The sequence below is a fragment of the Anas acuta genome, chromosome 12 (assembly GCF_963932015.1).
Source record: "Anas acuta chromosome 12, bAnaAcu1.1, whole genome shotgun sequence".
NCBI lineage: Eukaryota > Metazoa > Chordata > Aves > Anseriformes > Anatidae > Anas > Anas acuta.
Genome location: NC_088990.1, coordinates 17,530,874 through 17,555,869, shown reverse-complemented (window position 1 = coordinate 17,555,869; position 24,996 = coordinate 17,530,874). Strand labels below are relative to the sequence as shown.

Below are 24,996 nucleotides of genomic sequence, written 5' to 3'. Positions count from 1 at the left end.
AAGCTTTAAATAACTGCGGTAATCAGTTAGCTTGGGGATTCACTTCAGCACTTCACTGACTGCTGCAGCTTTTTGTGCTGGAAATACATTACAGAGCTGGTTTGCTGTGGCATTGCTGATAGGGCTGAGGCCTTTGTGCTTGGTTACAACATGAGTAGAGTCTGGGCTTATTAACCCACATGAGCATACCTCACAGGTGGGTGAGATCCCCTAAATTCTGGTGCCTGACTCCCTTTTCTGCTAGGGTGCAGAGTCCTAGGCAATTGCATGTTTTTGCAGATTTCTCCTATCTTGCACAGCTGTCAAAGTATGTTCCACACAAGTCACACGTAGAACTCATTAACACTATTAGGATATTATCAATTTCAAGCTGAATTACTAACCAGGTAGTGAACTTGAACTCGCCATCACAAGGTGCTGCAGAGGCAGGCAGTGCCAGCGAGTTCAGAAGGGCATTAGATGCTTACTGACAGCTGCCCATCAACAGCAAACAGGCAAGGATATGCTTCCTGGTGTTAGTAACGGTGTAGTGACTGCTCAGTGGTAGGACAAATTTCAAGTAAAGGTTGTAGCCTGGATTTTCTACTTTCAGGGCATGTTTTTTTTTGTGTGTGTGTGTGTTGCAGCTGATAGAGAATATGGGTCGGAACAGGCCCTTGGTCTGATCTAGTAAAAGCTTGGAACTCAAAATAAGTCATCTTTGTCACTTGAAATTGACTTCTTACTTTAAGTATCTTCTGTTTTCACTTACGGCTTGGTCAGGCTGTCTTATTTGAAATCGTATGTTGTAAAAGTTGTTGACTATTTTACATGTAGTATTTCATCTGGTTAAAATCTAGCAACGTACCCTCCAGGAAGGACAGTAGCTGGCCAAGCATAACCTTGGATGTTACAGCAGTAATATTTGTGTCCTTCGTAGGAAATGGGTGCTAACTGGTGACTGCTAAATCTCTAAGCCATGCTATGGTCTGTCAAAGTGAAGTGATATTACTGTGTGTAAAGCCCAGCTTGTTTACAACCTCTGGGTTATTGAAGCATTTAAGATTAAAACTTGCTTCCCAGAACTGCTCGTGGTCTGTCAGCAGCACCTAGCAGATATACTTCTGACGTTGCAGTTTTCTGGGGAGAAGTTACGCTCATTTAAAGATCTGAATACTGGATGGCAGAGTGTTACTCAAGAGTTGTACTTGGCTCAGTAAATTAATCTGACAGATTTGCTGTCTTGGTGGCATAGGGCCTGTGGTGGGGGTTGTTTTGCTTGTTAAGGGGTAGTTATCATTTGAGCCTGCTTGAATTTGGGTTCATGCCGGTCTAGTTCATCCTTTCCCCTAGGCTGGCTGAGCACTAGGTTTTTAATATAAAGAAGGGTTTAAAAAGCTTCAATTGCTAACTACTAACAAAAACTAATTGCTAACTACTACTAATACGTCTAAGTTTGTGAGATTATGAGGAACCCACAAACTGAAATTTGGTGTCTTGTATGTGCTGTAAAATATAACTTGTGGATGTAGGTAGGGCAAATAATAATAAAACAACAACAACAAATTTGTAACTTTCAGTAGAAGTTTTGATTTTAACAAGCTCGTTTAAAAACGTTGAATGAATCCTTCAGCGGTAGCCCAAAGGCTAATTTCGTCACAAAACATAGCAAGCGAACTATTCTCCAGTTGTTTGTTACTCAGGAGACAGCAGAGTGGTGTATACCTACAGGAGGGTGGTTTTCTGCTTGCTATATAACCATGGGTGTTATGCTGAGAGCAGGGGGGCAGGGGAGACAACAAAGAAAAAAAACATAAGTCTGGGTAACTATTTTGCTGCCATCAGTCCAATGACTCTTCTTCTTGAAGAATGAATAATTTCCAGTAGTACAGGATTGTTATAGTAACACTCATACAAATTCAGCTGTTCTCTTGCAGGGTAGATCATTGAGATGATACATTGACGAGTGATGTATTAATATTTATAATTTAAGATCAAGTTTGTTAGAGTTCATTCCAGGAGAAGGTGACTGGTTAGTGACTGGTACATCTATTAAAACAAATAATTGTGTACCTTGTGATGGCAAACTATATAAAAACATCCTGTGTGGTGGACTGTGGGGTCAGAAATAATACTGAGGACAAAATGCAAGTATTTTCACACTTTGTGCATTCTTGGGTTTGGATATTTTCTGGTTTTGTTTTTCCCCTTGACTTTTGGTGTGTTCTATAAATTACCAAGCACATTAAAACTGGGTTTTATTGAAAATAATTGACTACAGAAGAGGAACTTCATAAGGATTACGAACGCTACCTCAGTGGTGTTTGTTTCTGAAACGTTGCTGTTCAGATGATCTTTTTAAAGTTATTGTTCAGATAAAAGTATGTAATGAAATTGGTTTATATTGGTAGATTGGTCAACTTTTATATGCCATTCTCCAAACAACTACAGTGTTCTTAAAATACACAAGGTTCACATACATGCACTTTTTCCTTTTGGTGTGCTTCTAATAAACTTTACGCAGAAGGCCCTTTTAAATAAAAGGGGGTACAAAGTTTGTGTATGATCATAACTTAAATTCCTATCTCTTCTCCCTAGGAATATAATCTTACAAATGCTTGTAAGGCATTTATTGTAGCTTAGACTTTTTGTTGCTAGTCTTCATTTTGCAGTGTATTACTGATTCATTGTGTAGTTCTGGAAGTGCTCTGGCATGAAAACCCAATCGGTTTGTGCTTTTGACTTCAAGAGCCCCACTGGAAAGCACAAGCAGGTAGGAAGGCGGAAGGTTGGAATATAGCCACGCTGGATCCTATTTATAGTACCTTTGGCTATTTTCCTGAAGACTTCCTTTATTATTTTGGAGGTTATAAAACCTGTTCAGCTAGTAACAGGCCTGATGCTTTCTACAGTCTGACTCATGTGTAGTCTGTAAAATCACGTCTTAGCTAAAGATTTGCTTTTTAAAAAAAAAATCAACTTTAAAAGGTGGAAAGGTGAGCATCTGAATTGCATGGATATTCAATTGAGCGTTGCCTTTGGTTTTCATGAGAAGCTTGCCTCAGAGCTCAAGCAGAGAGATGCATGCTGGAGTTACACAGCATATGGTTTCGGCCTCAGGGAGGTGCTGTTTGTGTTCAGAAATACTGAGATCTCTCTTTGGCCTAAATCTTCTTGCTTTTTGACCTGTCCTAAACTTAAATAACTACGGAGGCTGAGGCTGTTTGAACTCCCAGGAGTGCTTGCAAATTTACTATACTTAAAGCAGTGCGTGTTTGGAAGCCAAACACTGTTTTTGGGGTAAAAAACAGTCGTGTTTTCTAACTGACCTTTCGCCAGCTGCGTAGCTAGTTGGTTTTACCTGAGAAGTTCCTAAGATTGTTTTGTGTAAGGAAGCTGTTGCGCATTCGCCTGTGACCTGTAAGATGTCAGAAGCACGACATTTACTTTCTGCTCAACATGGTGAAGACTTCAGCTGCAGGTTTTTCACTTTGAGTAAATGCCCTCCCTGTATTTTTTGGTTTCAGTGTCTGACTTTGTTTTTGAGACGCTGTAATAATGCACTTGGTTTCTGCCAACATTTTCAAGTGAGTTCCATGACTTAATTTTGTCACACACTACTTGTGCTCGTGACATTTTGGTGAATAACAGGATTTGGAAGTATGGCTGTTCCCATCGTCGGGCACCAGTCTCTCTGGGAGTAGTGTGACCAGAAACAAAGGAAAGCTCTTGGTTTGTCAAAGCATAAAAAAGTTGTTGCTTGGGGGGAATAAGAGGGAGGGTGGCCCACCCCCCAACCTCCGAAATTCGTTAGTCTTTGCTGCTTCACTTATAATGGCACGGCTAAGAAGTTGCAGAGCTCTTGTGGAGCTTTGCTACAGCAGGGCGCCCTTCTGCTAGACCAGGGAGCTGTTGCCTGCTGTGAATGAATGAAGAAAGGAGCATGCACCTTGTCGTGGGGCAGAACAGTCCATACAGGACGGAATTACTGACTAGAGTGAGGCCAAATTCTTTAAGCACTTTTCTTAAAGAAATTCTCAGATCTCAAAATGGTAGGCTTTGTTGTTTCTAAGGTAGAGAGCTCATTTATTTAATAAATTCCTTTGTGTTCAGTGGCATTGGAAAAGTGAATAAATTTATAGCTCAATTTAAGTATTCTAGGTATTCAAACTTGTCATTGCCAGTATTGTAGCTACAGAGAAGGGTTCCCATATGTATGGGTATTAGACTGGAACTTTAACCACTCTTCCTAAAGCAGGAACTATTTCCTGTCAAATCTTGTCTCTGAGTTGATTTTGTGAGGTATTTGGTTGGTTGTTTTTACCGCTGATAGTTCCATTTTTAACTTTGCCAGTCTATTATATGATTGTGAATGCCAATGAAAGTGTAGACTTAAAGATGTTATAAGCATCAATGCATTTGTGGTCTTCAATTTGTTTTGGAAATGAATAACATTTCTTAGTTGGTACATCGCTTTTCCTGTTGCTGTTGTCTAGCCTTAAGGTTAGATTTGAATACGTATGAGCATATGAAAAAAATAAAGCTATTAAATAATAATAAACCACTCCTGCTTTGCTAGTTTCAAAGCTTTTGGTTTTATATTAAATGACTGAAGTTCATTGGTGTTACAGCTGATAAAATTAGCCAGAATCACTTCCAATACACAGTAGAATGTAAATTTGCACATCTGTAGCTTTCCCCCTCCTCTTTGTCATCTTCCTTTTACTCATAAATACTTAAAGCAGAATTGCTACCTCTCATAATTAGGTCATGTATTTGACAGTTGCACCTAAAGTTTTGACATAAGCTATGAAATGCACCTACATTTTAAGTCAAGGGGGAAAAAAGTCTCATAAATGACAGCTTTTAAAATTAAGTATGCAAACTTTATTCTTCCTCTTTCCTCATTAGGAAGTATTGATGAAGATGTTGTGGTGATTGAAGCATCCTCCACTCCCCAGGTCACTGCTAATGAAGAAATAAACGTTACCTCAACAGACAGTGAAGTGGAGATTGTCACAGTTGGTGAGAGCTACAGGTGAGTAAGACTGGTGTCTCTTTGTATTAGTAAAATTTTGCTTGACTCAGTGTTTGTCACAAGGGTCTGTATCATTAAAAACCCATAAGGTAATGTTACAGAAATTCTATACTACCAGGCCTAGTATGCATTTATGATTCCAAAAGAGAAAAAGTCAAACCCTATAGCTTTGCTAAAGCTTGAAAATACAACTGATGGATTTGGTGAGGTGGTTGCGGATAGTGTGTCTGAGAGGGAGAAATTCAGGGAAGCAAAGCTGTGTAGCGTGATCCTAGAGAGAACAACCTTGCTCTGAAAGCGTCTTTCTGTGAAGCCGCTGCCTCATAATGCTTTCCTGTTCTTCTGTGCCCCTATGGAAATTTTGTTCCATATTTGTCAGGTTCTCTAAAATCTAATAGAGAGGAGTTCCTTGAAGTGGAAGACTTGAAATTGTCATGTGCATGGGACTGTTGGAGATGCCTACCAATTAAATACACTTGTTTGTGAACATGAGGACAAAACTGTGGAATATGAAGAATGGCCATCAATTTTTTATAAAATGACAAAGGAAAAATAGACAGTAAAATATACAAACATCCTGTGTGTTTCTCAGCAGATTGTGCTTTCATTAATGTAATTTTAAAGTTAAAAAACAGATGGATTTTCCTACAGACATCACTTCATTGGAATAAATGGCATATCCTAGCAAAACTCATTTCATGGTTTAGTCAGGTGTGTGCATAATGAGGGGGGATTTCATGAGTGCTTCAAACAAGCTCCTTGATATTTTTTTAAAACTGACACACACAAGATGTCATACTTATAAATCTGGGTTGCATATTTTGTAGCAGAGAAAACAGGGAGAGATGAAAGAAATCAACATTTTAAAAAATGATTTATTCAACAACATGTTTCTTTATAATTCTTCATATTTAAAGATGTAGAATATTCTTTTTCGTAAGAAAGCAAAAGCTGCAGAATCAACAGATGCTTTCTCTTGAGATGGTTAGAAATATGTTTCCAGAAATAGTTAATTTATCCATATGAATGTGTTGTTGAGAAGAACAATTGTAAAACTTATGAGAAATATTCTTGTGAAGAGTTCAGCTAGAGCTGGATCAAGTTTGTTTTAGCCACTTAAAACTTCACGTGAAGTTTTAGGGGGGTTAAAAAGGAGGCTATATGATGATAGCGCTTACAGAATGTCAGTTGAAACCTGATTAAAGATGCATAAAATGCTTTTTAAAACTTAGCTTTCCTCTTCTCACCATCAACAGGAAATGTTTGCTGTAGTAGCCATAAAAAAATTACATACAAAAAAATTATTACTTTTCTACCTTACCTTCTGCAGTGGTACTGCCAAGATAACAGCAGCAACACCCCTCTCATTTATATTGATGTCAGTGGTGTTCTCCTCTTCATTGAGGAAGAGACTGAACCAAAGGTTTTTTCTGGTGTATTTAAATTTTGATCCATTCAATTTGTTAGACTTTCTAACATGCAGACTTCTTAAATTAATTTTGTTATGAAATTCATAATGGGGTGGGCAAATAGATTTTTTTTTAGATTTTTTTTTTTTTGCTGTTGAGCCCTTTATGTACTTTCCCTCAACTGTTCAGAAGAGATTTTACTCCAAAAATTTCATGAGAAGATAATAAATAATTTTGTTTTGTATTGGAAAATGTCATGATTCTTTGCGATTAAAAAATACAGTACAAAAACAATTCCAGGAAGATTGCTATGGCGAGGAAGAGTCTTAAATTCCAATTCCAATCTTGATACCAAAACGTCAGGAAGTGTCCCTTCCACACTAGTCTTCAGTACTTTGAATGTTAATTACTGTGCAGATTTTCCTGTGGTTCAGGAATGTTAGTTTTGTCAAAGAACAATTTAAGGAACAAAGGCAGCTATTGGAAGTCTTAATGGTAGTTCAGGATAAAAATGTAAATGCTGTAAGCAAACTGAACATCATGAAAACTATCTACCAATCTCAGAATACTGTTCAGAGCAAGATAAATGGTTTCCTTTATTGTCATGTAACTTGTGTATAGACTTTTACCTGCTTTAAATGGTAAAAAATGTATTTTTGGTGGAAGTAAAAAAAAAATGTTTAAGAGAATGTCCAAAGCAATCTCTGAACTTCAACATTAAAGATTTGAAATCATCCTCTGAAAACATGTCATCGCAAATTAACACTCAAAACTTAATATTTACGAATTTTTACAATCTTAACGCTTCTTTCATCATTGATAGATCTGTTTCAGACTGCGTAGGAATAGCGTAGGATTCAGAGACCCATGTTCTACAAGAAAATAAAAACATACAATTGATGTGATCGCTGCTTGACTGATACAGTTTCACAGTGATTTTTTTTTAAATAAATTACTGGTGTTTATTTCACAGAAACAAATATTAAAGATGTCTAATTTCTACCTGTTAGATAGGTGCTGTTATGTTGTCTGTTACAGGCTGCAGTAACACTTAAATGCCTTGCCGCTCCATATTCACTAGATGTGTATTTCAGCATAACAAAACTCTGTATTGAAAAATAAAACAGCAGCCTCCCAAACAGTGAGGTGGAAGGAAAAACAAAAAGGCAAGATTTAGGTCAGTAGTTAAGCTAATACCTTTTTTAAGGTCTCGTTCAACACTCGGACACTCAAGATCACACTGGGGACAAAGCTCTAGTTCTCATGCTGCGCGGCCTCAAGAGCAGCGGAACCGCAGCAGGATTTCCACAGTCATACAGCCCCTCAGACAGAACGCAGCAGAAGTCGTGGACCTCACGGTGGATGAGGATGGTAAGTCATACTGCTCTGAGAAGTTCCTTCCTTTAAGGTGAGCCGCATTAATTGTATTAATTACATACTGTTTTGTGAAAAAGTCTGGTAGTATGTCAGAAAGTCTTCTTGCAACTTTATTTTTAAAATTAAAAGTTCAGATATTTCAGTGGATCCTCCATGTCTAACTTTCTTTAAAAAGCTGACGTGAGTGTGAGTCTGAAAGGTGAGTCACCAGGCAGGAATTACAGACCAAGTTGGAACCACTGCTCTAAACCTGTGTGTTTATTTCAGTACAACGTTAGGAAAGGAAAATCTCATGGTAGTGCTTTGGAGTTATGACTCTTCTTTGGAGTACAAATGAATTAAAAATATATATATATTAGTAAAGCATGCTCGGTTTCTGAAACTGTGACCTTTCATTGCCTCTTCATGTTAAAACGTACTGGCACTTAAATGTATTCCTGCTGAAAATCATAAGAAAGATTTCCAATTATTATTGTTAGATGTTGCCAGAGGAAAGTCTTAAACTCATATGTGTTTTTGTTGGTGTTGCTGGTAGTCACTCTGAAGATTTTTTTGGGTACACCCTGCTGTTAATGTTTAACAGAAGTTTTGCACTATTATAGTTCCATCTCTGTATGAAAGTTAGCATATTATTCTTTAAGATGCCGTGATTTTGGGGGTGATTTGGATGGTTTGGAATTTTTTGTTTCGTTGATGGTTTTAAAGGAAGAAGATAGGTTGATTTACAGCTTTTTTTGCTTTATAGTTTTACTATGAAATATCCCAACAGCTCTATCATTGGAAAGGAAATAGCATTTATTGATGTAACTTACACTTACATGTGTCACATACAAACTATTGTGAAAATAGACACATTCTGAATTGAAACTGTTACAAGGCAACAATGTACTTATTCCTAACTTTACGGATGTCTTCAAAGATACCAGTATTAAAACTTGGCTACTTATGCGAGTGTAAAAGGGTTATCTTCCCACTTACCTTTGTGAATTAACACCTGGGAAGTGTGTTTAAAAATATTTTTTTCTTAGCTAGCATTTTGAGATTGACCAAGCCTACTGGCTTTTATTTGTTATGTTTTTTTGGGGGGGTGGAGGGAGGCGAAGAGGGAACAGAACTGCTTGCATTATTGGTAACAAATCAAAATGGTAATAGGCTTGTGGGTTGCTTGAGGCTAATAGAATAAGTTGCATGACTGCAGGATTGCTTTTAGAATGCATTAGCATCCAGTCTCATGTACTATGTATTCACACCAGTCTTAGGCTCTGTGTGTCCTGTTTCACGGATGGCTTTTTGCCTGAATTTAAATGTACTTCCCAAAAATATTTGCTTTAATTAAAATCAGAACGCCACATTTAAATTTAAAGGGATTTAAGCATAGATATCAAGTAATGTTTTTTAATGTGATCAGCTGGAAGACTGCAGAAAGGGAGATGCACTTATTCCCTTCTGTGTTGAGTTGCTGATATACGTATTAGATTAGGAGAGAAATCTTGAAAATGAGTCATATTTTACTTCGAGACTTTGTGTAAGAAGTATTTGAAGTATCTTAATGCTTTTTTATTATACCCATGCAGACATTTTTTACTAAAAAAAAGCTGATCTGTTTCTGATCTTACCTTTTATGGTATCTTTTATTCCTATGCATGTCATTGCCTTGTCAGTAGTTAGAAATTTTAAACGTAGTCAAAGGCAGACTTTTTAAAACTGAATTTGAACTATGCCACCATTTATTTATCCTTTTAAAACTTTACCTGTTCACAGTTGTGTAGTAGAGAACAAAATCTATGAAGTGTGGTAAATTTTCTGTGGGTCCAATGAAATATATATGTATATATATTCTTAATCTGCAAAATGAACTTGAAGTCTCAAATACTGATTAATTAATCTGATTCTAGTCTCAACGTCTACTGAGACTAGAAACCAAGTTTATCTCACAGTGGTCTTTAAAAATGTACATCTAGAATAGCTGAAGCTTGTGAAGTAAAGTAGCTCATCTAGTTCAGATGTTATTGTGATGTTCTTAGTTATCTAAAAAACTTTCTTGTGCTTTGTAGGCATTAAAAGATGGTAAGGGTAATACTTAATCTTAGAATACTTTGCCTTTGAATTTATAGAAAACTTCCACAAATACGTTAGCAAGTGTTTTCAGAACATGGAAACTCTTTTCTTCCCCTGCTAGAGCCGACAGTTGTGCCAACCACATCAGCCCGGGTGGAGCCCCAGGTTGTGAGTTCTGGTTCCAGTAACAGTTCTAGTACGTCTACCTCAGAGCAGGCCTCTGATGCAGCTCCAAACGTCTCTACCAGCCAGCCCTCTGCAGCACCAGAGACGACTTCTAGTCTTCCGAATAGCAGCACTGCTGGTTCTTCAGCTGGAGGTACAGAATACGAGAGCTTTCTAAACTGTTGTATTGCCTGCCAGTACAAAGGAGATAGAGGAGGTTAATCAGCTTTCTCTAGCTTAAGTAGCTTATGATCTTTTAGGACTGAAGATAGCAATAATAAGTTGAGATTGGTTAGATTGACTGTGTAAAGTTGAGAGGAAAGGAATCTGAAAACAGCAATCACTTTTGTCCCAAAGATGATGCAGGTGGTGCAGGAGCATTCTGTGCTCGCTTATTGGGAAGGTTCAATTATATCTGATCAGTAACCATGCACTTAATTTCTGAGGAGGCAGAATATAGTTCACTGGGAGTGGAGTCCTCCATGGCAGTGTTGTAGGGTTTTTTATGTGTGTGGTATAAGGAAGTGAAAGATGTCAACCTGTAGATTGCTTCACTGGAAGCATGTCTATACAGATCTATATAGATACAGACCTATAAGAGAGCTGTAAGTATGGGTAGCACTTGCAACATGTCTGAGATATGGGTGCTCTTTCACTTTCTGCAAGTCAGGAGATGTACAAAAAAAAAAAACCTGAGCTGACCACACTGACAAAGGAATTTGAGGATGCTGGATCAAAATAGGTCTGTACATATTAGCCACAGGGACAGTCTTTTCTCCTTCCCTGTTGATAATGTGTATTAAACTACTGGAATAATAAAGCAAGTTTCAGTTCATTTCCTCTAGTGGTTTTCATTTGTACATTCACCGAAACTGTTCATTTTTGCTTCATTTGACAGGCATGGCTAAATCCTCATTTTTTTATCCAGTTTGTTTTGTTGTAGTCTAGATCTGTTTTCTGATCAGTTAATTATTTAATCATGAAGTACTGTTTTTTAAATTTCAGACTCTGCTTTATGGTGTTTGTCTTTACTAATTTCTTATACTTTAATGTTAACTTCTTTAAATTAAAAGATGATACAAGAAGAACTGCATCTAATACGACACTGGAAACTGGCCCTCCGGCCATGCCACGGTTACCATCTTGCTGCCCTCAGCATTCTCCGTGTGGAGGATCTTCACAGAATCATCATGCACTGGGGCATCCGCATACAAGCTGCTTTCAGCAGCATGGCCACCACTTTCAACACCACCACCACCATCACCACAACCCTCACCCAGCTGTTCCGCTGTCTCCTTCATTCAGTGACTCCAGCTGCCCTGTTGAAAGGCCTCCTCCAGTGCCTGCCCCTTGTGGAGCAAGCAGCAGTTCTGGCACCAGTTACCATGAGCAGGCACGTTTAATTTTTGTAACTATTCCTTTGTGATTTCAAGTTGTGTTACAGGTATGGAAGAATAGAATAGGATGCTGAATTGTAGATTATTTTCATGTTCTGTAGCAGACACGATAAAAAGGAACTAAACAGAAAATTTGAGTTAGTTTGCATTTTTGTGTCCACATATTATAAGAGAAGTCATAACCTGACAAATAATCATTGACAGCTGACATTATTTTGATGACTATAAGGCTTATTTTATTTTGCTATTTAGTCAAAACAAACATAAATACCTTAGAATACACTTTGCAGATCATAGTTTTGTGCATAAGTGAGCTGCTTTAAGGGAAGAAAATCAGTCTAATGTTCAGTTTATAAAAAGAAAAGTTGCTTTTCTAGAGTCATTGCTTTTAAGACTTCCAAAGTAACTAAAAATCAGATCTAAAACAATACTGTTAAAAATCTAAGAACATTACTGATAGTTCTACATGTTGTAAATTAAGTTAGCACAATCTGGTATATGTTTTAAATGTAATACAGTAGACACAACTGAAAACACTAAAGTTCATTGTTTGCCTGCAAATAATTCAAGGTGTGCAGCTCCCACATACTTGATTTATCCATCGTAGCCTTGTTGTGTGTTTATATGTTACTGGTATAATTAATTCAGTCTCTTTTGTAAGATTCAAGAATTTGGGAATAAGAAACCTTAATCATATCTAAGGAATGTTCCAGAACCAGGTCTTAAAACTTAAAAACCTGGATCCCAGATAGTATTTATTCTTTTTTAGCATATTATGTTTGAGGGTGACTTTGTTTTCAATGTCTGAAGAATTGCTTGAAAAAGAGGTGGTTTGTTTATGCAGCAGGCGTTGCCAGTAGACTTAAGCAGCAATGGCATAAGAAGTCATGGAAGTGGTGCTTTTCATGGAACGTCTGCTTTTGACCCCTGCTGTCCTGGTTCTTCATCTCGAACTGCGATTTATGGGCATCAGGCTGGTGCTGGCCCAAGCCAATCAATAACGATAGATGGATATGGATCAAGTATGGTTGCACAGCCCCAGCCCCAACCTCCTCCTCAGGCATCGCTTTCTTCCTGCCGGCATTATATGCATTCTCCCTGTAAGTACTGATAAGTTCTGGATATCTGTGTGTTGGGATGGATGACAAAACAAACAAGAAAACAGCTTCCCTGACAACATATGAAAACTTTGACTGTCTGCTTACTTTGATTGTAAAAATGGCCTAGAAAAATGCACGCTAAGAAATGTATTTAAATGGTTAAGTTTATGTAGAGGAATTACACGTAACCAAGGGGAAGTTAAAATATTTTCTTTTGGAATAAGTCATTTTTGAGTGGCAGCTCTTAATATTCAAACTTCAAAAAAAAGTATTTACTATGAAAATATTTTTATCCTTTGTTCTTTAGTAACACCTTTTCATTTTTTTCCTTATATCTTCCCCTCCCATATACCTCCAATGAGTTCTGCTTTAGCAGGCTCCGAATCAACTAACTTGTTTGATGTGTTATGTCTACAAAATAGCGGACTTGAGGGGAAAAAGAGTATTTAAAAATAACAAATGAAGTAAAACTTCTTATTATGTATATCCTTTTCAACATGCATCACAGATGTCTACTTTTTACCAACCTAAGAAAGAAGAGTAGTGGCTGCAGGAAGTGTGGGCTTGTAGGATGTATCACTGGAATCACCTGAGAAGCTGAATATACACAAATTCCCATGTTGCCACTGTTTTAAATTGGTATAACAACATCGAAGCACCTGTGTGAAGATACTAGTGTTTTTTATAAATTTCATCCAGAAACTACTATGGACAAGATCAAAAGTCTCTGTTTTCATTGCAGATGCTTCTTTGACCAGACCTCTTCACCATCAAGCTTCTGCATGTCCCCACTCTCATGGAAATCCTCCTCCGCAGCCACAACCTCCACCTCAAGTAGATTATGTTATTCCTCATCCAGTGCATCCCTTCCATCCTTCAATCTCCTCCCACGCATCTTCTCATCCTGTTCCACCTCCGCCACCAACTCATCCTTTAGCCAATGCAGCTGCTCCGATTCCACAGCATCTTCCGGCAGCACATCAGCCTATCTCCCATCACATCCCTGCAACGGCACCTCCAGCACAGAGGCTACATCCTCATGAAGTGATCCAGAGGATGGAGGTCCAGAGAAGAAGAATGATGCAACACCCAACGTATGTCACAAATGTACTCAAAACATTATCTAAACATATAATTCGTTTCCCTCAGGTTTGTAAAACGTTGCATGTGGATCTCAAATAGTAATTGCATGGTTAGGAACTGTTAGCATTAAACCATGGTAGGAAGTGTCTTTACGTACCATCGCAGTTGAGTGAGCATTTAGACTGAACCTGTTCTTGTCACTACATTCATTGTTGCGTCCAGGTGAGGCAAGAAGTACAGTGAATGGGTTATGGAACAGAAGTGAAGCTTTGTTTTTCTTGCCCATTAATTATCCTTCAGATAATAGGCAGGAATTCCTTTTCAAGCTGGACAGCCTAAAAACTACATCATAAACTCCTTCCATATGTTTCTTAAAAATGTCTTTTGCACTGCTGATATTATTAAGATCCTTCTTGTGTAACTAATGCTTTAAGATAAGATGGACTTCTCGTAAGAGATGGCTTACCAGGTTTAATGAAGATTTAGTCTTAGATAAATGCCTAGCTTTACTACACCTTGGTCTTCAGAAGAGAAGAAACACTGAATAATGCCTATCAGAAGGTGACGGTTGTTGAGGTGTAGCTTTCTTGATACTGTTTAAGGGATACTGCTGTTGCTAAACTAGACGCTAGTATCAACAGAAATCAGGTCAGTACTGGCTTGGAATTCAATCAAGGCATAACTGAAGCTATTTTGTTTCAGAGATAATGCTTTTAGATATTCAAGAGCATTTCAAGCAAGAACTCTCTAGTTGTTTCTCCTAACATTTTTATATGAATTCTACCAGTACCTAGTATAAAACAGATTTAGATGTTAATGCTGAAACAAAAATTTGCTTTAACCACAACTTCTTAAGCAGTTTTCAGATACTTTAACAAAACCACAAAAGAACCCTATAGGTACTAACTCTGCTGACAGTGATACATGATAGATCTGTGTTTTTCTGTAGGGAAGTCATATGTTTCTCTTCTTTCTCAGTCATGACAATTTTGAACCTGGACCTGTTCTTTATCTGTTATGCAAATGGTATGACCTCAACACCCTGACTTCAGCATGCAAGGGTACTGGTTGTGTATGCCTGTGATTATGGAGTAGTATACAAAAATCAATTTTGGAAGGCTCAAGCCAGGTCAAGTGGGAGACTGAATTTCAAGGAAAACCAAAAGTGATAGCCATCTTACTTGTTCTAGAAGCTTCATGATAGCAGAATTCTGATTCCTTCAGTTCCTTGTTTCAACCTCTCAAGAGTTCTCAGGACGTTGTTTCATCCTTCATTTCTAGAAATAGCATATGGGATAGTCTTCCAGCTTGTATACCTTCTAGTGACACAGAACTCTTTCAAAATTGTAAGTAGAGAGTGGTTAGTATCCTTACTGTCATGTCTCAAACACTGGGTACAACTATAACTTTGGATCTTGGGATTGGCAACAAAATGTGCAGAAGGCAGCATTTGATGGTGCATTGCGTTCGTATACCATATAGTATTTATGTTTAAAATCTTTTTAAAAATATGTTGTTCCAGATTTTTCCCATAGTTAATGAACTGAACAGAGGTGAGACTAGGAATAGGTTCTGCTGTGATAATTGTATCCGTGTTGGTATGTACCACTGCAGGAAACTAACACATGTAACATAATTTTTACAAGCTCAACAGATTTCTCTGAAGAAGCATCAATTTGCATTGGTTAGAATAGCATGCTTTAAGTAACCTCTTATTTTTTTTTTAAAAGTACGTAGATTACAAAATGTAATCTGCTCTGTCTGAAATTTTAAGGTGGGACTGAATGTGAAGGGAGTTTCCTACTCTTAGTAAAATCCAAGTCTCTAGGCTGAATAATAATAATAAAATAATTCTGCTTTGAATGCAATGGAAATAAAAACACTAATCAATTTTTTTTGTGGTAAGTGGAAGATGGTAAAGTAGCAAAAATCAGCCAGCAGGTTTTTTGCAAAGATTTTGTCCAAAACTGTAGTTGTTCTGTACCAGCTGGAATGGAAGAAACTGTTCTCTTATTACTTGAGCTATGATGCAAACGTGTTTCAAGGCAAATTACCTCTGATTAGTGTGTTTGTTTTCCCCTAATAATTTCTGGTGGTATAATTTTACTAGAAATAAACTAAGAATCATTCACGGCAGTGCTACAGACTACATCCTTAATTGTGACATGACCATTATGTGCACTTCCATTGCTCTCCTGTTCTGCAGTTTGAGATTAGGATTAAACACTGTCAGTCCCTTGATTGTATCTGTCAGGTGAAGACCAGATCACGGTAGCTGACAGTGTTTGCAGCGTATCTCAGTATATTGCTATAAAGATAACTATTTGGTCAGTTTTGTGTTTGAGTATGAAATTCTAGCTTTAGACATAAGTTGAAATTAAAACAGTGTGGGGATTTTTTTTTCATTTTAAATTGTTCCAGTAATTCAGGCTGTAACATTGATGAATTTTACTTTCTCTACCCTAATAAATGTGTGGAATTAACTGCTGCTGTTTTGTTTTTAGGCGTGCTCATGAGAGGCCTCCTCCGCATCCTCACAGAATGCACCCAAATTACGGTCATGGGCATCACATTCACGTGCCTCAGACAATGTCTTCCCATCCTCGACAAGCTCCAGAGAGGTCTGCCTGGTAAGTAATCAGATAACTGTTTTAGTTCTTTGAGACTCAGTGCAAAGGACCATAGCTGATAATGCAGGTTGTTTTTAAAATAATAATAATAATAATAATTGCTGTGTGCACCTGTAATTTAAAATTGGTATATCTTGATTTGGCTTTGAAATGTTGCTTTTAGCACTCCATATATTAAGCATATTTCTAGTTTTTTGTCCATTGCTTTTTGAAAGGAGTTGAGGATCACTGACAGTAGGTTGTTATTTCAAGAACTGACTTTTTAAAATAGGCAAGTAAAACATTGCTGAAGCCAATTCTTGTATTTTTTGTTTATAAAATAAGCTTGTAAATCAAATCCAGACTTTATCTACCTTATCATTATCTCGTATTATGTATTAGCTTACTTGAAATTGCATCAGACCACTTGTGAAGATTAGGTTTAAGTTCTGTTATGTATTTAATATCTGGAAAAAATTACTTCTGAGCCATCAGAGAAGAGGTTCCTGGGTTATGGCTTCTGTTTCCATAGTGCATGAACTAGTCAACACGATAAATATGTAGTTGTCTCTACTGATTTAATGTACTGGATCTTCATGGCTTACTTAAAAGCTGCTTTTAGTTATGGTAGGATTAAGAAGATTTTCAGTGAAGTTTACATATATTTAAAAAAGTGTTAAGATAGTGTTGCTGTGGTTTATGCTGTCCAAAGCAGTGGAAATGTATCTAGGAGGCAAGATGTACCATTACTGTAATGCTGCTTTCATTCATGTGACAGGGAACTGGGAATTGAAGCTGGTGTGACTGCAGCTACTTACCCTCCAGGGCCCTTGCATCCTCACTTGGCCCACTACCACGCACCTCCTCGACTTCATCACTTGCAAATAGGGGCTCTTCCCCTAATGGTAAGGAGATGGCTTGTGAAAAATCACAGTAATTGGTCATTGTAATTATTTTCTTTGTTAAGAAAATTATTTGGGGATTAATGTATTTGATTAGGCACGTATACCTTGGTGTGAAAGGTATTGGTTTAACTAAAGAAGAAAATAATCCAGTGCTTTTGTGTTGTTCCCAGATAGAAAGCTACAAGAACAGACAGGCTCTTATCTAATGAGAAAAAATAGTTTAGGACGCTAACATTTCTAACTTCAGCTCTTGTAAAATGAATCATATTTTAATTAAATTGTCATGTGCATTGCAATGCATTGACCCTCTGCATCTGATTTCTAAAACTTGTGCTCTTTAATGAGCTTTAGTTTGTTAAAGGTACCAGCTTTCCACCCAGTGCATAAGGTTTGGCGCTGGTGCTTCATTTAATTTTAAGTTTCATATGTACAGCTGGAATTCTGTATAGAGATTTGGTTGTTTTTTCAGTAATATTTGGTGTTCATCAACCTTATACCACATAATAAAATATGATTTTGTAGCATGAAGTATTACAAGCAGAATTAAGTGTAAGGGTTAGTCCCTTACTAAACACAACTTTTTAAATCTACAGTAGAAAAATGAGAATCTGTGTATCTTGTGACTTATACAGAATACTAGTTTTTGAAAGAATTTTTGTATGGTTATGTAAAAATATTCTTTCTTTCAAGACAAATCAAGACAAATGTAGTTGAACTGCGTAAGTGTACCACTTCTGTGTGGGTATTCTGTATGGCTAATCTGTTTCATTTAGCCCTCTAAAAGCTAGACAATCTAGTCAAATGCTGGCCTCATCTAGAGACAGATGCTAAAACTGTAATTAAAAAAATCAACCTGCAAGTCTTGTCCATACAAGATTTCTGTATTAGAGGCCAGAACTGACATCTAGAGATTGGATTATAAATTTATAACTAATACTGTAATAGTGGTCTCTTTGTCTGTTCTTAAACTGCTTGATCCTTGCTACTTATCTAATGTAATAATCCTCAGGTATCTCTTATCTCTGTAGGGTTGGTAATTCTTTGTTGCACAGCTTTCATAGTTACCATAGACCGTTCAGTGCACTCTAATTCAGTATTTTAGCATAGACAGTAAAATTATATAGCCTTATCCCTATGCATCATCTGTACAGATAATTTTTCTGCAGTCTTTTTCAGTTAGGTTTCTGTTTTTAGAAGTGGACAAAAAATGTTTCTTTCACATTTATTTCATGCAGTGTTTGTTAACAGGTAACATCAGTTGCTTTTATGTTCTCCATGAAAAAGGGCCCTTTAAATAGGTCAGTGACCTGCAGTTGTGTTAGGAGGCAGCAAGTTAAACGTGTCTATTTTATCTCACTATCAGGGCTAGTTAAGTCAATTATGAGACTTATTTCCACTGTTGCTGTGGAGCTTCTAGAAACTTGAGAGGTGAGCTCATCCTTGTGTTAATGTGTTCAGAAGCTTACCTGTATTTTAACTTTTGCAGGTGTGTGCATACATCAAAAATGATACATGAGAAGTAGTTGGGACCCCCCTTTTACTGTCTTGTTAGTCGTAGAATGGAAAAAAAAACTTAGAGAATATTTAGAAGTATTTGATGAATGTCTGATAAGATACTTTGGGGAGTCTTGCCAAATAGCTGCTGTTAGTAACAGATATGTCAGATGAAGTAGGGTTCTTTAACTCTACAAAAACTTGTGCATGTGTTTGTGTAGGGCTACTGGTCCTTATAAGTCATTCATGAATCTCTGGATGAAGTTGAATTCAAGTTGTGTGTGTCAAGTTTTTTTACGCATTGTCCTGACAAGGCATTTTGCAGTGTACAGACATCTGGAAGCAGTAATTCCTTGAAAGTTTGGGATCTGTTTTGAACCCTGCTGAAATCAGGTTGAGTGGTAGGCTTTGAAGCAGTGGTGTTCTGAGTCATATGAAACGTGTGCAGATTACATGCACTAGAAGAAAATAAAGGCAGGTTAAAGCACTGCTAGCAGTTGTATACAGAAGGGGCTCAAAGCGCTTTGATGGTTCTGTCCCTTCTATGGTGGTAGTGAAAACCAAAATTTTCTTTATTTACATATACGTGAGAATATAGGAGATTTGTCAGCAAAAACGACTACTGAACATGGAGCAAATCTGTGAAGTTTATGTTAAAAAAAAAAAAAAATTGAATCTTAACCAAAAGTGCCATTTTTTATTGAAGAACAACAGATGTGACTGCTTCTGTCATCAAGGTCTTTTCATTGTAACTTTAGGAACTGGGGCAGGGAAGGAGAGGCTGAACTATAGTTAAAGTCCCTCTGCTAAGGTTAGTTAATGTTATGAGGAGTGCTTTCTTTTTTGGAAAACAGGGTGTACTGAGCAGCAGTTTGCAAGTTCATTAGCTGTGTTCTTGATGCAGGTGTCATAAACTGTTGATGTTCTGGTTTTTGTTTGTTTTTAACAAGTCTTTTGAAGTAACTTATGTAGTAGCTCAACTGAAAATCAGTTGTGTTTAATATACTTTCCAAAAACGGTGAATTGCCTGGTAGGCAGTGGGCATTTTTTGTCTTTTTTTTGGAGTTACAAAAAACTCTTGGAAGCTAATGTCTGATGTAAAGGGCATAATGGATTGTTAGGGCTAAAATGACATCAGTACTCTGATGTATCAATTTCAGATCTTAATCGGATGCAGGTAATCTAATTTTCATCTGGTCTACTCAAACAGACTTGCAATTTCAGTCCTCAGCAAGACAAGATAAGGATGCATTAGGGGATAGGAGTAGCATTCAGCAGCTCTGCCAGTCCAAATAGAAAAGATTTTGTTTCCCTCACCCTCTTATTAGCTTGGTAGAGGCAATTTTCACTTGTTGAAGTGTTGCTTCAGGAGGGATCCTAGATTAAAAGCAGTTTAAAGAACACTTCTTTCATGCCTACCTAGACAAGGATTAGTCTACTTCCCTCCTTGAGTTAATGCAATTACTTTGATCATTGTGACTCTGCCTGAGAGTAGTGTGTGTTCCCATCGTTATTATTTCAGTGCCTTGCATACGGTGAGGGGAAAAAAGCTCCTGTCAAAGTGATTTTTGTGATGGATTCATTCTGCGCAGCGAACTTGAATGTTTTTCAGAGGAGTCAACTAAAGATCCATGTGTCACATAAATAATGCAGCACCACATGAGAGAGACAGGAGATATTGGCTGTATATGTGCTGCTGGAGTGTAGTTATAGGTGGATGTTAAGTTTGAAATAGATTTCATTAACTGCAACAGATTTAACTGTTTTTAAAATAGGAAAAATGGAACTTTGTAATACAACTGATCCTTTTTTTTCTCCCATATAAACACGAATTCATGTTTGCTTGCTTTTTAATAGATTATGGACCACTGAAGAGCGCTTATTTTATGTTCCCCTTTGGCACAGATAGACCTAGGTCTTTAGCTATGCAACATATGTTAATTTTTCTTTCCCACAGTGTCTCTCTGAAAATTGCAACTTTTCCTTGTTTGAATTTGACTTATTTAAGAAAATTGATCAGCTTTATTTTTTCAAGTATTGACATGGATTAAAGCAGTTACCTGGATAAGTGTATTGTTAAGATCCTTAATTAGAACCGTTGAATGGAAGGTTGGGATGGGGAAGATAAATACTACAATGCAATGGAAAAATCACTGGTGGCAGTGGAAAGGCAGAAAAATCCTGGAAATACGGAAGGTGTTGAAAACAGGATAGCAAGGAAAGCTATATCTTTCTTGTAGGCTATTTCAAACTGTTTCAGAATGATTGTGTTGTAACTGGTTCAGACTTCAGCTTGAACTTCTGAGTCACTGTACATTTTTGTTAGTAGTAGGAAACATCATAAGGAAGTGCAAAACCAGAAACAAGTGATCCTTTGTTTTACAGGAAACACACAGTTCTTGGCAAGCATGGGCTGAACTTTGCAAATTCAGAGTATATCGCTTTAAATTGTATATTATTATTTGACTATATCAAAAAAAGTAAGTTACTTAACATAGGCTGGCATTAGCTGTCTTTCCTTTCTTCTGCAGTTTCAAAACTTACTGAAAGTGCACTTTCATCTGTGCTTAACTTTCTTGAAGCTGTTTCAAGAGAGCAGTTTCTTTGCAGTTGGTGACAGTTAAATGGGTAGTAGTTAGGTTATTCTCTCTTGGGCATTATTGTTCTTTCTCTTGCCCATTGTTGCTTGTAGGCACAAATGTAATCAGTTAAAATTTTGCTGTGTTAGCACACTGCTTATTCTGCAGGCATAAAAGCTATTTTGTTCTTACGAAGATGGCTGTTTCAAGATAGTGTTTTTACTTGGCCAGAAATGTAACCTGCTCTTCAAGAATATTCCATAAAAGAGCCTGTATGTGCCATGTTCAGATAGTTGTACAGAGGTGCTATGTTTCCCACCAGGCTAATGTGAAGGCACGTTTAGTACTGTGAAAATATATCATGTCCCACCCAGCGTTTGTTGTGTAAATTCAGTTGTTTGTTGCAATATGTGCTCTGAGAAACTCTTGCTTTTGTGGTGGTGTTAGGAGGTTTCTCAAATAGCTTCTAGTAGCAGAACTCACTCTAGCTGGGAGACCTGACTGGCTACGTGTCACTCCAGTTGGTAACCTCTGACCTTTGAGGCAATGTCAAGTGTAATTTCTGCATCTGCTAGGGAAATGAAGTTGTTTAGAAATTTTTGCTATTCACGTCAGCTTTTAGCTACCAGACTGGATTTGAAAAACATAGAAAGGTACTGTATTGGTCTGTTAATGTTATGTGAGTAACTTTGTCTAGACCTGTGGCTCCTTACAATGCATTAACTCAGTTTTACACCCTTTATATGTTAAGAATTTGCTGAAAATCATGGAAATTGTACAAGTATTCAACTTAAAGGATAATATCTGAGATGTCTAACTTGTTGACAGACTCACGAAATTAATTTTGAGCTGTGACATACAGCAGCAGGGGCATTACTAGCTGACAGCACAGAAAGGAAGATAGCACTTCTAAAATACATTACGGTATTTCCAAATGAATTGCTTCTTACAGTCCTTACATCAGTACACTCTCCGTGTTGAAAGTAAATTGAATCCACTGATCACTTTGTTTTTCTCACCTTTTTAATAAAAAAACAAATTGCTACTGTTAAGTTTCTGACCAAAAGGCAGTACCATTATTTCTTTGTCTTGTGGTAGCTGAAATGCAACTAAGAAGCTCTGCTATGAAGGTGACCCTTTATATTTTAACTACCTTTCTGCTCTCCTGTATGAAAGCACTGGTGTTTGAAGTACCTGCAGGGTAGTAAATCTCTGAACACTGGTAATTTGTTCACTGCTTGTATCTCTTAATATGCAAGGAAGTCAGTGGATGCTTGAACATATAGCGTATGTAGAGATGTCTGTGACTTTAGATGATCAGATTTATTCAAGTGTTACTTTTATCTGCCTCTAAATGTGAAGGGTGTCTAAAGATGTTCAGTTTTCTTGAGTAAGGTAAGGAAATCGGTTCTTTTTCTGGGCTGAATGTTAGCTTTGTTTCTTCCGTGGTACTAAAAACTTATATTTGAGAATCTACGAGTTTTTCTGGTAACTTCATGCATAGTCTTAGTGTGTTTGTTTACAAATAGAGGTAGATATCTAGGGTGTGTTTATACAAAGCAGGTTGAGACTTTGAGAGCTGGCAAGTGATGCCATGAAATAGGTAATGCATATCTGGAGAGTTGATAATAGAGGATCTAGTCTCACTTCTGTTTTGCTCCCAGTTATATTCAGAGAGCTCAGAGTGGTGATAAGCTGTCGGTTATAATAGTGTATTCAAGCTGAGGAGTATAAATAAGTGATTCAATAAAAGCAAAAGGATCTTAAATTTTACAAAGTGAACAGTAAAATTCTGGCACTGTTCTGAATAGGTTTAACTTAACATCTGCTGTTTGAATAGGTACCAGACATGGCGGGCTATCCTCACATCCGTTACATTTCATCGGGATTGGATGGAACATCATTCAGAGGCCCTTTCAGGGGCAATTTTGAGGTTTGTAATAGAATAAAACTAGATCAATGCCAAAATATGTCATGAGGGAATACGGGGAGGGTGTATGGTAGAGCTAGTTTTATATGTAGATGTAAAAGAAATAAAGAAAATATTGTTAATTCATAGAATGTCCTCACTGGCATGGACTGGGAATAGATGCTGAAAGCATCTTGAGTCAGTCAAGAAAAGGTGCCGTGGATAACACAGGTTTAGGTGGTTATTAACTGACAGTACATCTTGGTCTTCTTCCCCTAAGTAGGATGTAGTATTCACGTGTCTCTGAATATCTGTGCCAGAATCCCTCCTAGTGAGGGTGAAACTTGGCAGTTTTGACAGTGCTGTCCTGTTTATTATGTAGTGCGGGAGTTGAAGCTGTTTTTGTTTGTTTGTTTTTTAAATGTAATAATAAAAAGTATCAGATGCAGAGAGTTAATGACCTAGTCCACTGAAAACATCTTCAGTGACATCTTATGTTTCTAGTAAACTTATTGCTGGAGAAAAAGAAATCAGTCATTGTATTTCATCTTAAGAAATGTCTCCCCCTGCCTCCAAGCCTTAATGACTGTTAGAAAGCAAATACTTTCCTGGTACATTTTAATTGCTTTTTCCTCACTAGAAACACAAGTATGTGTAAATACACTGATAAACATTCCTAGCTGGCAAGCAGTTTTTGATTCTCTCACTATTATATGACTGTTTCCCTGTAACTTAAAATACCAGGTAGTGTTGTGTTTAGGGGTTTTAGTTTGCTTTTTTCATAAACCCGTAACTTCTATACAATATATCCTTTTTTGCTTTTCTTGCATTTGAATAACTAGGGAATTAAAATTTGTTTGTCAATCTGCAAATGGGTTAGAATAAAAAATATATGTTTTTCAAGGTAGTTGAACTATCAGTTCTTATGCTGTTTATTTCTTGATATTTCTTTTAGGAGCTGATTCACTTGGAGGAACGATTGGGCAATGTAAATCGTGGAGCAACACAGGGAACTATAGAAAGATGCACATATCCCCATAAGTACAAAAAGGTGAGGATTTTTTAAACTGTGGGCTGTTATATTTACCCTAAAGTGTAGTAATGTTTGTATTTAGCTTAAATCTGCAGAAGTGTTGATTTCAAAGAGTGCATGTTTACCCTGTCTTGCAATTTCAAGGATTGTAAGCAAAGCATACAATACCATTTCCTTCATGAGGGCAATACAAAAAATGTGGTTTCTAAATAGAGATCTGTTGTAATGTGATAAGCAATGTTTTGGTATTCGTACGTTTCTGACACACAAACAGGTCAAAGCTTAGCCTTATTTATTTTGTAGTGAATGCTTGCACATACAGATATCACCTTAAGATAAGGGTGGTGAAGAGTATCCCTGGTCTTCACAGGCCAAAAACCAGAAACAGGAAAATGTTCTTTCACAGACCAAGGGAAAAGGGAAAACAAATACCTTTCAAGCTTAATGGGCCAAAATGTTTAACATTGTAGTTTTGACGAGATTCATAGCCAAATTCATATGGACAGTTCTGCTTGGGATGCTTGGTAGGTCTGATTAGTCCCACATTTCTCATTGGCACCATAAACCCACTATGAGGTATTAATCTGCTTCTCCACCTAGATTTCCATTTCATTCTGTGTTTCTTTTCCAGATCAGTCAGAATAATGTTCTTTCGGTTGTTAGCTGATAACTTTACTGTGGTTTTGAACTGTGCATTTTGCATTGAAAACTGTATTTTATAGAATACCTTAAGCAATGAGGGGGACAGGGAACTAAGTGTTGTAAATGTAGATGGGGAGAAGAATGGGACAGCTGAAATTTTCAAGGTGGCTTCTTCAGTATTCAGAGTAGTTGAATACTTAATAGTAGAAATATGCCTTC

The 24,996-nt window shown here is 37.2% G+C and overlaps 1 protein-coding gene across 8 annotated transcripts in view; it reads left to right on the top strand.

The window, feature by feature from the left end:
* Positions 1-24,996, top strand: part of RNF111 (ring finger protein 111) — a 51,111-nt gene that overhangs the window by 22,221 nt on the left and 3,894 nt on the right. For 4 of the 8 annotated variants that reach the window (XM_068695553.1, XM_068695548.1, XM_068695546.1 and 1 more), the window contains 10 exons: positions 4,891-5,017; positions 7,634-7,797; positions 9,983-10,180; positions 11,100-11,419; positions 12,268-12,523; positions 13,266-13,617; positions 16,111-16,236; positions 16,994-17,120; positions 23,034-23,126; positions 24,058-24,153. In XM_068695553.1, the coding sequence (XP_068551654.1) occupies positions 4,891-5,017; positions 7,634-7,797; positions 9,983-10,180; positions 11,100-11,419; positions 12,268-12,523; positions 13,266-13,617; positions 16,111-16,236; positions 16,994-17,120; positions 23,034-23,126; positions 24,058-24,153 (1,859 nt within the window). The remainder of the gene's footprint in view (positions 1-4,890; positions 5,018-7,633; positions 7,798-9,982; positions 10,181-11,099; positions 11,420-12,267; positions 12,524-13,265; positions 13,618-16,110; positions 16,237-16,993; positions 17,121-23,033; positions 23,127-24,057; positions 24,154-24,996) is intronic. The other 4 variants (XM_068695549.1, XM_068695547.1, XM_068695552.1 and 1 more) reach the window with 2 other exon arrangements.